This window comes from Procambarus clarkii, chromosome 5 (assembly GCF_040958095.1).
Source record: "Procambarus clarkii isolate CNS0578487 chromosome 5, FALCON_Pclarkii_2.0, whole genome shotgun sequence".
NCBI lineage: Eukaryota > Metazoa > Arthropoda > Malacostraca > Decapoda > Cambaridae > Procambarus > Procambarus clarkii.
In genome coordinates, this window is record NC_091154.1 from 51507583 (window position 1) to 51523170 (window position 15588).

At 44.9% G+C, this 15588-nt stretch overlaps 1 protein-coding gene across 1 annotated transcript in view; it reads right to left on the reverse strand.

The window, feature by feature from the left end:
* LOC138352226 (uncharacterized) overlaps positions 1-13966 on the reverse strand; it is a 106487-nt gene extending 92521 nt beyond the window's left edge. Inside the window, exons 1-2 of the mRNA XM_069304513.1 lie at positions 13840-13966; positions 10587-11341 (exon numbers count right to left, since the gene is read on the reverse strand). Of these exons, the coding sequence (XP_069160614.1) occupies positions 10587-11036 (450 nt within the window). The 5' untranslated portion in view covers positions 11037-11341; positions 13840-13966. The remainder of the gene's footprint in view (positions 1-10586; positions 11342-13839) is intronic.
* Between the last annotated feature and the right edge of the window lie 1622 nt (positions 13967-15588).

Consider the following 15588-nt stretch of genomic DNA (forward strand, 5'->3'; position numbering starts at 1 on the left):
ACCCAGGTCTAGGACGAGCCAGACGACGTGTTGCAAACCACGGTCTAGGATCTGCTAGACCACGTGTTGTAAACCCAGGTCTAGGACCCACCAGACCACGTGTTGTAAACCCAGGTCTTGGACCCGCCAGACCACGTGCTGTAAACCATTGTCTAGGACGAGCCAAACCACGTGTTGTAAACCCAGCTCTTGAACAAGCAAGATCACGTGTTGTAAACCCAGGTCAAGGAAAAGCCAGACCACATGTAAACCCAGTTCTAGAAATAGCCACCCCACATGTAAACCCATGTCTAGGACTAGCCAGATCACGTGTTGTAAACTATGGTCTAGGACAAGCAGGAACACGAGTTGTAAACTCAGGTCTATGACCCACCAGACCACGTGCTGTAAACCACTTTCAAGGATGAGCCAGACATCATGTTATAAACCCAGGTCTAGGATAAACCAGACCACGTGTTTTAATCCCAGCTCTAGGACAAGCCAGACCACGGGTTGTAAACTTAGGTCTAGTTCTAGCCAGAACACGTGTTGTAAACCCAGGTCTAGAACAAGCCAGATCACGTGTTTAAAGCTATGGTCTAGGACAAGCAAGAACACGAGTTGTAAACTCAGGTTTAGGACCCACCAGACCACGTGCTGTAAACCATTTTCTAGGACGACCCAGACATCGTGTTGTAAACCCAGGTTAAGGACAAGCCAGACCACGTGTTGTAAACCCAGATTTAGGAGAAGCCAGACCACGTGTTGTAAACCCAGGTCTAGGACAAGCCAGACCACGTGTCTTAAACCCAGGTCTAGGACTAGCCAGACAACATGTTGTAAACCAAGGTCTACGACAAGCCCGACCACATGTTGTAAACCCAGGTCTAGGACTAGCCAGATCACGTGTTGTAAACTATGGGCTAAAACAAGCAAGGACACAAGTTGTAAACCCATGTGTAGGACAAGCCAGACCACGTATTGTAAACCCAGGGCAACGACAAGCCAGACAACATGTTATAAACCTAGGTCTAGGACCCATTAGACCACATGCTGTAAACCCAGGTCTAGGACTAGCCAGACCATGTGTTGTAAACCCAGTTCTAGAACAAGCCAGACCACGTGTTGTAAACCCAGGTCTAGGACAAGCCAGACCACTTTTTGTAAACCCAGGTCTGGGACAAGCCAGACCACGTGTTGTAAACCAAGGTCTACGACAAGCCAGACCACATGTTGTAAACAATGGTCTAGGACTAGCCAGATCACGTGTTGTAAACTAATGTCTAGGACAAGCAAGGACCCGAGTTGTAAACCCAGATCTAGGACAAGCCAGACCACGTGTATTAAACCAAGGTCTAGGACTAGCCAGACCACGGGTTGTAAACCAAGGTTAAGCACTAGCCAGACCACGTGTTGTAAACCTAGGTCTAAAACCAGCCAGACCACGTGTTGTAAACCCAGGTCAAGGACTAGCCAGACCACGTGTTGTAAACCCAGGTCTATGACTAGCTAGACCACGTGTTGTAAACCCAGGTCTAGAACAAGCCAGATCACGTGTTGCAAGCTATGGTCTAGGACAAGCAAGAACATGAGTGGTAAACTCAGGTCTAGGACCCACCAGACCACGTGCTGTAAACCCAAGTCTAGAACCCGCCAGACAACGTGCTGTAAACCATTGTCTACGACGAGACAGACCACGTGTTGTAAACCTATGTATTGAACAAGGCAGACCACGTGTTGTAAACCCAGCTCGAGAACAAGCGAGATCACGTGTTGTAAACCCAGGTCAAGGACAAGCCATTCCACGTGTTGTAAACCCAGCTCTATGTCAAGCCAGACCACGTGTTGTAAACCCAGCCTTACGACAAGCTAAAGTACGTTTTGTGAACCCAAATCTAGGACTAGCCAGACCATGTGTTGTAAACCCAGGTCTAGAACAAGCCAGACCACGTGTTGTAAACCCAGGACTAGGACAAGCCAGATAACGTGTTGTTATCCCAGCTCTAGGCAAGCCAGACCACGTGTTGTAAACCCATGTCTGGGACAAACCAGACCACGTGTTGCAAACCCAGGTCAAGGACATCCCAGTCCACGTGTTGTAAACCATGCTCTACGACATCCTAGACCACGTGTTGTAAACCCAGCTCTTGGACAAGCAAGACCACGTGTTGTAAACCCAGATTTAGGAGAAGCCCGACTACGTGTTGTAAACTCAGGTCTAGTACTAGCCAGACTACCTGTTGTAAACCCAGGTCTTGGACCCACCAGACCACGTGTTGTAAACCCAGGTCTAGGACCCGCCAGACAACGTGCTGTAAACTATTGTCTAGGACGAGCCAGACCACGTGTTGTAAACCCAGGTATTGAACAAGGCAGACCACATGTTGTAAACCCAGCTCGAGAACAAGCGAGACCACGTGTTGTAAACCTAGGTCTAGGACAAGCCAGACCATGTGTTGTAAACCCAGGTCTAGAACAAGCCAGACCACGTGTTGTAAACCGAGGTCTACGACAAACCAAACCAAGTGTTGTAAACCCAGGTCTATGACTAGGCAGACAACGAGTTGTAAACCCAGGTCTGGGACAAGCCTGACCACGTGTTGTAAACCCAGGTCTAGGACGAGCCAGACCACATGTTGCAAACCATGGTTTAGGACCTGCTAGACCACGTGTTGTAAACCCAGGTCTAGGACCCACCAGGCCACATGCTGTAAACCCAGGTGTAGGACCCGCCAGACAACGTGTTGTAAACCATTGTCTAGGACAAGCCAGACCATGTGTTGTAAACCCAGCTCTACGACAAGCTAGACCACGTTTTGTGAACCCAGGTCTAGGACTAGCCAGACCATGTGTTGTAAACCCAGGCCTAGAACAAGCCAGACCACGTGTTGTAAACCCAGGTCTAGGACAAGCCAGATCACGTGTTGTCATCCCAGCTCTAGCCAAGCCAGACCACGTGTTATAAACTCAGGTCTAGGACAAGCCAGACCACGTGTTGTAAACCAAGGTCTAGGACTAGGCAGACCACGTGTTGCAAACCCATGTCTGGGACAAACCAGACCACGTGTTGCAAAACCAGGTCAAAAAGATCCCAGTCCACGTGTTGTAAACCATGGTCTAGGACCTTCTAGACCACGAGTGGTAAACCCATGTCTAGGACCCACCAGACCACGTGCAATAAAGCAAGGTCTAGGACCCGCAAGACCACGTGATTTAAACTATTGTCTACGACAAGCCAGACCACGAGTTGTAAATGCAGGTCAAGGACAAGCCTGACCACATGTTGTAAACCCAGCTCCAGGACAAGCCAGACCACGTGTTGTAAACCCAGGTCTAGGACTAAGCAGACCACGTGTTGTAAACTAAGGTCTAGGACAAGCCAGACCACGTGTTGTAAACCCAGCACTAGGACAAGCCTGGCCACGTGTTGTAAACCCAGGTCTACAACAAGCCAGACCTCGTATTGTAAACCCACGTCTAGGACTAGCCAGAACACGTGTTGTAAACCCAGGTTAAGGACTAGCCAGACTACGTGTTGTAAACCCAGGTCTAGAACAAGCCAGACCACGTGTTGTAAACCCGGGTCTAGAACAAGCCAGACCAGGTGTTGTAAACCCAGGTCTAGGACTTGCCAGAAACGTGTTGTAAACCCAGTTCTATGACTAGCCAGACCACGTGTTGTAAACCCAGATCTAGGACAAGCCAGACCACGTGTGGTAAACCCAGCTCTAGGACAAGCCAGACCACGTGTTGTAAACCCAGGTCTGGGACAAGCCAGACCACGTGTTGTATACCCAGGTCTTGGACTAGCCAGACCACGTGTTGCAAACCTAGGTCTAGGACAACCCAGATCACGTGTTGTAAACCCAAGTCTAGGACCCACCAGACCACGTGCTGTAAACCATTGTCGCGGACGAGCCAGACCACGGGTTCTAAATTCAGGTCTAGGACAAGCCGGACTACGTGTTGTAAACCCAGGTTAAGGGCTAGCCAGACCACGTGTTGTAAACTCAGATCTAGGACAAACCGGACCACGGTGTAGTAAACCCAGGTGTAGGACTAGACAGACCACGTTCTGTAAACCCAGGTCTGGGACAAGCCAGACCACGTGTTGTAAATTCAGGTCTAGGACAAACCGGACCACGATGTTGTAAACCCAGGTCTAGGACCCGCCACACCACGTGCTGTAAACCTTTTTATTGGACGAGATTGACCACTGGTTGTAAACACAGGTTAAAGATTAGCCAGACCACGTGTTGTAAACCCAGGTTGAAAACCAACCAGACCACGTGTTGTAAACCCAGGTCAAGGACTAGCCAGACCACATGTTGTAAACCCAGATCTTGGACAAACCAGACCACGTGTTTTAATCCCAGCTTTAGGACAAGCCAGACCACGTGTTGTAAACCCAGGTTAAAGATTAGCTAGACCACGTGTTGTAAACCCAGATCTAGAACAAGCCATACCACGTTTTGTAATCCCTGGTCTAGAACTAACCAGACAACGTGTTGTAAACCCAGGTCTAGGACAAGCCAGATCACATGTTGTAAACCCAGGTCTAGGACCAACCAGACCACGTGTTGTAAACCCAGATGTAGGACAAGCCAGATCACGTGTTGTAAAGCCAGGTTTGCGACAAGCCAGAAAACGGTGGTGTAAACCCAGGACTAGGACAAGCTAGACCACGTGATGTAAACCCAGGACTAATCCAAGCTAGACCACGTGATGTAAACCCATGTCAAGGACAAGTTAGATCACGTGTTGTAAACCGTGGTCTACGACAAGCCAGACTACGGTGTTGTAAACCCAGGTCTAGGACAATCCAAACCACGTGTTGTAAACCCAGGTCTCGGACAATCCAGACCACGTGTTGTAAAGCCAGGTCTCGGACAAACCAGACCACGAGTTGTAAACCAAGGTCTAGGACAAGCCAGACCACGTGTTGTAAACCTAGGTCTAGGAGAAGCCAGACCACGTGTTGTAAACCCCAGGTCTAGACAAGCAAGACCACGTGTTGTAAACCCTTGGTCTAGGACAAGCCAGACCAAGTGTTGTAAACCACGTTGGGATCAGTGTGACGATCTCTTAGGTAAGGAGTCACCTGTAGCACTCAGGGTGAGAGTGTGTGTAAACCCACTCAGAGTGAGTGTAAACCCACTCAAGGTGAGAGTGTGTGTAAACACTCAGGGTGAGAGAGAGAGAATGTGTAAACCCACTCAGGGTGAGAGTGTGTGTAAAGACACTCAGGATGAGTGTGTAAACCCTTTCAGGGTGAGAGTGTGTGTAAACCCACTCAGAGTGAGAGTGTGTGTAAAGCCACTCAGGATGAGTGTGTAAACCCTTTCAGGGTGAGAGTGTGTGTAAGTCCACTTATGGTGAGAGTGTGTGTAAACCCACTTATGGTGAGAGTGTGTGTAAACCCACTTATGGTGCGAGTGTGTGTAAACCCACTTATGGTGAGAGTGTGTGTAAACTCACTCAGGGTGAGAGTGTGTGTAAACCCACTCAGGGTGAGTGTGTGTAAACCCACTCAAGTGAGAGAGAGTGTTAACTCACTCAGGGTGAGAGTGAGTGTAAACTCACTCAGGGTGAGTGTGTGTAAACCCACTCAAGTGAGAGAGAGTGTTAACTCACTCAGGGTGAGAGTGAGTGTAAACTCACTCAGGGTGAGAGTGTGTGTAAACTCCTTCTCCTGTCATTCAAAATATATATAAAAAAGTTTCAAAAACTGTTGGCATTCTTTCTAAGATCAGATATTATGTACTTCGCCCTGCCCTGGTGATGCTCTATTACTCTCTTATCTTTCCTTATCTCAACTATGGTATTTGTGCTTGGGGTTCTACTACCCAAAATCATTTACGTCCTCTAGTTACTCAACACAAAGCTGCTATTAGGACAATATCCAACTCTGGCCCCAGACATCACTCGGTACCCCTACTCAAATCTCTGAGTATGTTAGATATTAAGTCACTGCACATCCTCTCATGTGTAATTTATATATATAAAACGCTGAACTTTTTTTTTTATTATTATTATTTTCTACCACAGACGTGGCCACACATTTACAATACTAACCAGCATATATACATTTTCTTCTGTCCTCCTTGGACAGGGTTAGAGATGTGTTAAACATACAGTTCAAGGGTTTATTGTACAATCAACCACAGAAGGTATTGCACTAGTTTCTCTATCAGCTATCTCACCCCGTCAGAGTAAAAGAGACAAACGCTGAACTGTAATGTCAATCCTGACCTTATTTTCTTATTTTTGTTCTCAACACAATTTATACTTTGATCTCAATTAGTATTAAGTTTTAGTCTTAGTGTTTTTCCTGCCCGAAACACATTGCGTAATAGTGGCTTTAGGCATTGTATGTACTAGCTCTATCTATAAATCCATCAACGTTTTGTATCTATGTATGTACTTTAACTGAATAAATATTTGTATTTTGTATTTTGTATTTTGTACTTGTACCCATACACAGCTGGGACTTGCTTAACTGTCTCAAGTGAACAGCTCCTCAAACAAGATTAACATCTGTCAACCCTTAAAATCTTACGTTATCTTGCAGATACAAAATGGGGGAAATCTTTTAAGAACAGTATTAATATTTCACAAATAGTGTTTTTCTAACTCAAACAATGTGGGATTTATTATGGTACACATATTTCTAATGTCTCTCAGGTGTTCACATTCTCTCAGGTAGTGGTCAAGGCGGTGTCCGTCACTCTCATCACAGATTCTGCAACTCCGCTGCTCATCTGTTGTTTCCATTCCGAATCTCCATGGATATTTATATCCAAGATGGATTCTCGCTATTACTGATTCTCTCCCACGGCCACCTCCTCTTCGTCCATAATGATTGGGATTGCCAGCCGCAACCATATTGTACCAACGTACAAATTCACTGATTTGTGCTTCTATCCTCCTTTCCTCAATTACCTTGTCACGGTGATGTTGTCTGACAATACCTCAAATTTGTTGAAGTCTTGGGTATGAAGAATTCAATATGGTCTCCTTCAGCACCTTCAGCAGCCAGCATATCTGCCCGTTTATTTTCACATATTCCAACATGGGAGGGGATCCATAGAAACTTGACAACTCTTCCCTGGTTGATTAGTACCCTCACAGCTCTCTTAATTTCAGCGACTATCACAAGATTTTCTGCCCGATTTTTACTTAGGATTTGTGACACTGCTTTTAAATCAGTGCAAATCACTGCGCCATTAGTGTTTTGATCAAGGAATCTTAACGCCATAACAATGGCAGTTAGCTCCGCTTGCGTTGAAGAGGCATAGTTCCCAATATGTGCTTTCACTTCATTTCTGCGTTGAAAGGTATTGTTACGAACCCAATTCCATCGTCAGAGCACGGAGTAGTGACGTCAATGCCATCTGTGAGTCCACTCCCGAAACCCCCACAAATTGGACGACGCCATCTAGTGGTGACAGGATCATACCAGCAAGAGGCGCTAGATTCCTGTCCTAGTTAGCTAGAGGGGTAGCTGGTGCTGACCTCTGGTGAGGTGCCGCCTAGAAAATCAGCGCCATCTATTATAGGAGGAGTTGGGTGTCTATGTCTAAGTCAGTAAGTGTTGTTTACTAGTGTCTCCATGTACTGACCAGTGTACTGATGACGTGTCTGTATCCACAGAGTCGACGTAGGGCTGCTGTGGTACGAGGACAGTCAGTCTACCCAGGGCAGCCAATGTCTCTCTACTCCATTCTGCTTTACGGAAGCAGTGAGCCGCCACCGGAGAAGAACTGTGAGGTGTTCTACTGTCTGCCTGTGAAATGGCAGTGACGGAATTCGGCGTACCCGGGACTGGCTAACGGAAGAGTCGACTGACAGTTAAGGTGCGACTGAGGAGTGCAACCAGCGAGTTGCAAGAAGCTCCTGCCAGGGGTCGCTACCCTAGTATTTGTAAGTGAAGTGGCCCAGCAGCGCGAGGCTCATGGTATCTGCCAGCACCAGGCTGGACTGTGATTGTGGGCGTTCACGAGAGAGCACATAGTGAGACTGTGTTTTGGCTGGCCGGTGGCCAGGGTAGATTCGTTGGTGTTTCCCAGTACTGGTTGAGAACGGTACTATGTGTTGAGGAAACACGGTAGCTGACAAGACTGCATCGATTAAGCACTATTCGATGCTCAATGTCCAATGAGAGAGACACTTGTGTACATATTAAGTGTAGTAATATTTCTTTTAGGAATATATATGCGGTGATGGGAAAGTGATAATGAATTTATAGATAATTGATGAAGTGTCGTATTTAATGCAACCCTCCCCCCCTTCTTTGTGTTTTACTTGCATTACCGATCTCACTCCTTGAAAGCCACTACTAACTTGGGGCCGGATACCAGAACTTTAGTACCACCAGAAAAGAACCCGTTTGCGACCCATTGTGGCTGTAACAGGTATTATTCCTATTTACAGTGTATGCTGCACCAGTCCTGCCATTGACAGGATTAGATAACCCATCTGTGTAGATTTGATCCAGTACATCTCCGGATTCTTTATAAATTTCCCCGAGATACTTGTGCCTCATTTCTTGTGGTATCATGTTGTATTTTTTCGTTGCCATTTCATTGATGACAATCCTGCATGAGTTATCCTCCCAGGGAGGTAACCTCTCTACAGGGAGGAGCTCACGGGCTTGCTCAAGCATGTGAAGTTCTACTAGGTAGTAGACTGATCTGTGATGACATTTTTTGCTTCTCCTGTTTCCCTCTGGAAGTAGCACAGAACTTAGATTTTTCTTGGCAACATCATTGTAATAGGGATCTCTGGCTATCTTAATTGCAAGCTTAGCATTCAGTTCCTTAATTCTGCTTTTAAACACAGGGGAGGGACAGCTCCCCGCGTAGATTAGACGATTTGACAGTTCTTGGAACTCCAAGAATGAGTGTCATGACTTCATTTTGAATGCTTTCAAGCCTATTCATATCGCTATGGGAGAAGGTTCATAAAACTGGTGCGGCATAGTCTATGATGGAGTGCACATAGGCCGTGTACATCATTTTAAGGACGACAATAGAGGCTCTATGTCCATTTGCATATATGAGTTGGTTGAGCTCCTCTTTCTTCCCCTTGTGAGAGCCGACAGTGACACCAAGGTACCTGTAGTTGTCAACCATTCAATTGTTACACCAATAATTTGTAGTTCTTCATTTGCCCCCCGCTTGTTATGAGTCTTGTTTGTGGAGAGAGTGAAACAGAGCTCAATACATTTCCTTCCATGGGGTTCAATGGACTGTTTAATTTTTCCCAAGGGGTGGGCTTGTATTAGGACATCATCTGCATATCCCACTTATTGCGTCCCTTCCGGAAAATCAATATTTGCAATGGCGTTCATAAGTACATTGAATAGTGTGACTTATGACTCCGCCTTGGGGGAGTCCCCCAAGGCAATTCATTGTTCTTGAGACTGCTCCATTGAAGCAAACCTTGGCTTTCCTCCCTGTAAAGTAGTCTTCAACCCATTTCGTGCACATAAACTGTGTACAATGTGTGTACTGGCATCCGTGTCCTGTACATTCAGCAAGAAAGCATAGTCTAATCTTCCTCCTCTAAGGTGAGTTGGCTGGTCATCTCCCAGGACCATGAGGTTTTCACTTCCTCTAACATAGAGTGACAGTTTCTAACATTGGGCTGATGACAGTTAGCACCAAAGTGTGGGTGCCTGGCATTAAGGTCACCGACCAGCAGGGTAGGTTATTCATTAGTAAATTCAGTTAGTGTGTCAAGGTCAAGTTTACTCTGTGGCACATATAGGTTGATTATATGTAGGGTATTATTGTTTAAGTGAAGGGTTACCCTCAGTGACTCATACTCATAACACAGAACACCGAGAATTATCATCTGTCATCTGGAGAGCTGGAGGTTAAACCTTATTCGAGCCTTGAGGAATACTGTACTGGGTTCCCTCGCTCAAACCTTCAGTCTACCTGCCACCCAGAAACCATCAACGACAGGAGCGCAAGGGCGTGACAAGTGTGATATTACAGTCAGTACTAATCCCGGATTATTTTAAACGTGCACATAGTTTGGTTGAGCAGTAATCACTCAACCTCGCATCATTAGGGTATTACCTCGCAACGACTCTGCTCTGTCTTGAGATCCAATGAGGTTACGAATGTGTAATCTGTCAGAAGTGACAGCTCTAACCTGTCAAGTGTCGAGTTACTAGAGAAGTGACGTGTTGTATGTGTGTGTGAATAATATTATAATGCAAACATATTTGAGAAATAGGATTGTTTACAAATATATTACAGGAAGTATTGAGAGAGATTTATTACTACTAATGTCTTGGTGATACGTAAGTGGACTAATTAGCGGTTGTCTTGGTGACACGTTAGTGGTGTAATTAGCGGTTGTCTTGGTGACACGTTAGTGGTGTAATTAGCAGTTAGTGGTGTAACTGCAAAGTTGTCACCATTGTCTTGGTGACAAGTTTACAGTATTATAGCATTTATACGTATTAGAAATTGATTTGTTTTTTACATAATTATAAATAAATATGACCTATTTCCTGTATGACATTTGATGAAAATACATTAACTACTGTATGAATAGTGAGGAAAGTGTAGTGAGAGCTGAGAGTTACTTACCTGTGTGGCCTTGTGGCGTCTGGTGGCCCCAGTGTGGTCCATCTTCTGACTACTGCTGTCAGTGTGGCGTCTGGTGGCCCCAGTGTGGTCCATCTTCTGACTACTGCTGTCAGTGTGGCGTCTGGTGGCCCCAGTGTGGTCCATCTCCTGACTACTGCTGTCAGTGTGGCGTCTGGTGGCCCCAGTGTGGTCCATCTCCTGACTACTGCTGTCAGTGTGGCGTCTGGTGGCCCCAGCGTGGTCCATCTCCTGACTACTGCTGTCAGTGTGGCGTCTGGTGGCCCCAGCGTGGTCCATCTCCTGACTACTGCTGTCAGTGTGGCGTCTGGTGGCCCCAGTGTGGCCCATCTCCTGACAACTACTGTCAGTGTGGCGTCTGGTGGCCCCAGCGTGGTCCATCTCCTGACTACTGCTGTCAGTGTGGCGTCTCTTGGCCCCAGCGTGGTCCATCTCCTGACAACTACTGTCAGTAAGACGCCAGGATCACTCCGTTCACTGTCTCTGACGATCTTCAGGGGATCAACAGTCTTCTCCTGCTGATGTTTGTGTGGGAAAAACCTGCTGGGATTGGTATTAGAGGAGACTACCAGAGACTTGTAATGAACTAAATATTAAAAAATTACTGTCTGTAAATTAATTCAACTAAAATCTCTAGCTAGGGATGTAAATCCTAGCTCCTCTTTTCCTAATGACAGATTGTGGGCTGTAAGGGGCAGGTGGGGTGAATGAATTAGTTGATAGAAGTTCCAGTCCACCTGTAGACAGGGATCTCACATCAGCTTGTATTTTATAGAAGGTTAAGATTTGATAAATTCAGTTATATGACTGAACACTGGCTCTGTTTAAATCAGGGATTTAAACATGTACATCGTCTAGCCTAGCACCATAACTATTAACAGCCAATATATTCTTATACTATAAACAACAAATTAAATTGTAAAAGTATAATAAATGACTTTAAATGTACTGTTACCAAGCACAAAATTATATTCAATTAAATGAACTTATATGATAACTTAAAAATAACTAAGCAAGCAATTGTTAACTTAATTTATATATTCAAGTATATATGCAATGTATTTATATTCAATTTATTAGAATAAGTTACAATCAGCTTGACTGAATCTCTTCCAACACCACGGACACTTATGAGGTTTTATTTACTTATTGCAGTTGAATCCTTTTCTGACACAATGGAGACTCGTGAGGTCTAGTGCTTGGATAAAGATTCACAGCTACACTACAATTTTAATAAACTTACTGAAAAATGAGGCGTTGCCTCGCTTTTTAACCGACACACAGATTTATAGAATATTAAAGTCACACAAGCATACAATTGGCCAATCATATACCAAAATAACCTTCAATATACTTCTCTGCCAGTCGGAGTGCCTGTCTGACAGTGTGCCAGACTGATTAACTTTCTCTTGTTGAGTTTAGGCACAATATTTTATATCACAGCTTTGCTGTATGATGATCTGGTAGCGTTGCTACGTGTTTGTCCCTGCAGTTGCAGAAGAATGATAGTTGATGGTGAAGGTGGAGCCAAGTCACTGTGTGCTCCGCTCTACACTTATAGATATAAATGTTCTAGGGATTTTCCTAGTAAATATTGTCCAGGTACTCCCCCAGTTCTAGAGAGTATTCACTGGTGATAAAGATAACTAGATAAGGTGTCCTAAGCCAAATAATGTTCGCTAAGGATCCGTCACTGTTCACTGTTTTGTCAACAAACGGGTAGTGCCGCGGGGTGTGTCCTGGGCCCTTCTCCCAGCCATCGCCCCCCCCCCCCCATGCTCCCTGAGCACGGTAGCCTTCTATGAATATTGATTGATTATTTTTACAGTCTAGACTTATGATTGAGATAAGATGTGATTATAATATAATTAGATATAGGATATAAAGATTATAAGTAGTACTTGATAGTACCACTGATTTTTATTAAGGATTCGATTTTATCCCCTACCGGATATTGAATCAATGTTCCAATAGTTTTTTAATTAACAGATCCTTCTAGAAGCTTCTGGATCCTTGAGAGATCATGCACAAAGTCACATAGGCATCAATAGGGCCCTGTAGCGTACGTGATCATAGTGACATTGTCATCTAGGATCAAGCTGTATAAGGAATCTATTATGATTCTAATATGATTTTGATATGATTTTGATATGATTTAGAAATAATATAGAAATTATACATTTCTTAGATGATTATTAGATATGGTGGGCAAAAATTTCCCACAGTTCGGGTCAACATAGCCAACCTGCTCCTGTCGACCTGTCATCAACACAGGTCAACAGAGCCTCACTAGTCATCAACACAGGTCAACAAAGCATCACAAGTCATCAACACAGGTCAACAAAGCATCACAAGTCATCATCACAGGTCAACAGAGCCTCACTAGTCATCAACACAGGTCAACAGAGCCTCACTAGTCATCATCACAAGTCAACAAAGCATCACAAGTCATCAACACAGGTCAACAGAGCCTCACTAGTCATCAACACAGGTCAACAGAGCCTCACTAGTCATCAACACAGGTCAACAGAGCCTCACTAGTCATCAACACAGGTCAACAGAGCCTCACTAGTCATCAACACAGGTCAACAGAGCCTCACTAGTCATCAACACAGGTCAACAGAGCCTCACTAGTCACACAACACAGGTAAACAGAGCCTCACTAGTCATCAACACAGGTCAACAGAGCCTCACTAGTCATCAACACAGGTCAACAGAGCCTCACTAGTCATCAACACAGGTCAACAGAGCCTCACAAGTCATCAACACAGGTCAACAGAGCCTCACTAGTCATCAACACAGGTCAACAGAGCCTCACTAGTCATCAACACAGGTAAATAGAGCCTCACTAGTCATCAACACAGGTCAACAGAGCCTCACTACTCATCAACAAAGGTCAACAGAGCCTCACTAGTCATCAACACAGGTCAATAGAGCCTCACTAGTCATCATCACAGGTCAACAGAGCCTCACTAGTCATCATCACAGGTCAACAGAGCCTCACTAGTCATTAACACAGGTCAATAGAGCCTCACTAGTCATCAACACAGGTCAACAGAGCCTCACTAGTCATCAACACAGGTCAACAGAGCCTCACTAGTCATCAACACAGGTCAACAGAGCCTCACTACTCATCAACAAAGGTCAACAGAGCCTCACTAGTCATCAACACAGGTCAACAGAGCCCCACTAGTCATCAACACAGGTCAACAGAGCCTCACTAGTAATCACTCACAAGTTAACTAAGTCAACACCAGTACTGGTGCTGGCTACACCTGGTCCGTTATCACTGACACAGGCAGTGTTGCAGCGCCACAGTTATCTGCTGTTATCATCAGTATCTCATGATAACAGTTGCTGGTCGCTACAATCTGCTGCCGCCACATTATCATGAACAATGTTCTTAGTTAAACATACAAGACAAAAGTCACTCCAGATTATGTTAATGTTGTCCTTAACGTGTTCCCAACATTCCAGCAACATCCAGACGAATTTATACAGGAATAAGTATTGGTGTTGCTCCTGGCTCCGGGCCTCGCTGGTCGAGTGGTGAGAGTCCCAAGACCATTGTTGTTGTGCAGGAGCTGAGTGTTACTCCTGGCTCCGGGCTCCGCTGGTCGAGTGGTGAGAGTCCCAAGACCATTGTTGTTGTGCAGGAGCTGAGTGTTACTCCTGGCTCCGGGCCTCGCTGGTCGAGTGGTGAGAGTCCTGTCATGTTCACAGAAAATGGTAAATAAAATTAAAGTAATTACAGTGAATTCTTGACTAACATATACAGTGCAGTAAGTGTTTAATATTCTGAGGAACATTTAAGTGATAAGTTACATTTATTCAGTAAAAATGGCAAATATACCTCAGTTTCCTGCATTTGATCCTGACTGTGACCAGACAAACCTGTCACAGAGGTGGGTCAAATGGCTTAAAAGGTTTGAAAATTTGTTGATAGTTTCTGACATCAAAAGTGCTGAAAGAAAACATGCCTTTCTACTTCATTATGCAAGTGATAGAGTTTGTGACATCTTTGACACACTGAAAGACACTGGTGGTGCCAAAGATTATGACACTGCCAAAGCCAAATTAACTGAACATTTCAAACCAAGGCAAAATACTGCAATGGAAATTATGCATTTCAGGAGAGCAAAACAACTCTCTAATGAAACTGTGGATCAATACCACACACGTCTGCAGGGTTTAGCAGCCCATTGTGAGTTTGCTGATGTTGACAAAGAAATCAAACAGCAAATAATTGAAACATGCACATCTACACGTCTCCGTCGAAGAGCTCTAGAACTTGTTGATGATGACAGTTCTCTTACCAAGATACTGGATATTGCTCGTCGAATGGAAGATGCTGCACGTGATGCTCGTGTCATGGAGTGCAGTGCCAACAACGGTTCTGCCACTGTTACTAACAGTGATGAGGTACGTAAGGTTCAGGGAGGACATCGTAATCAAAGAAGATATCATGCCAAACCTAACAGTAAATTTAGCCGAGAACCACGTCACAACTGGGGTCATGGAACAAGGCTCAAGCAGTCACAACGACTCACATCAGAGGGTGTCAACAATAAATGTTACAATTGTGGAGGAGACTACCCACACCAAGATAATGTTTGTCCTGCTCAAGGTAAGAAGTGCTATGAGTGTGGAAAACTAGGTCATTTTGGTGCTATGTGTCGTTCTGCACTAAAGAAACCACAGTCAATGAATAAAAGCACTGTACGAGGATCAGGTCATAGGGGTCGAGGTGGTAAACACAATATTGCACCTCATATCCAGAATGTTAATAATGTACAAGACAACATTTCATTACAACCAGTCTCAGATGACAGTGAATGTGATTATACTTATGGAGTACAAGCAATCACAGAATGGAATGATCTTCCAAACAACCCAGAGACATGTGTATACATTGCTGGTATTTGTCTCAAGGTTCTCATTGACACTGGATCAAACATTGACACCATTGCTGAATGTCACTATG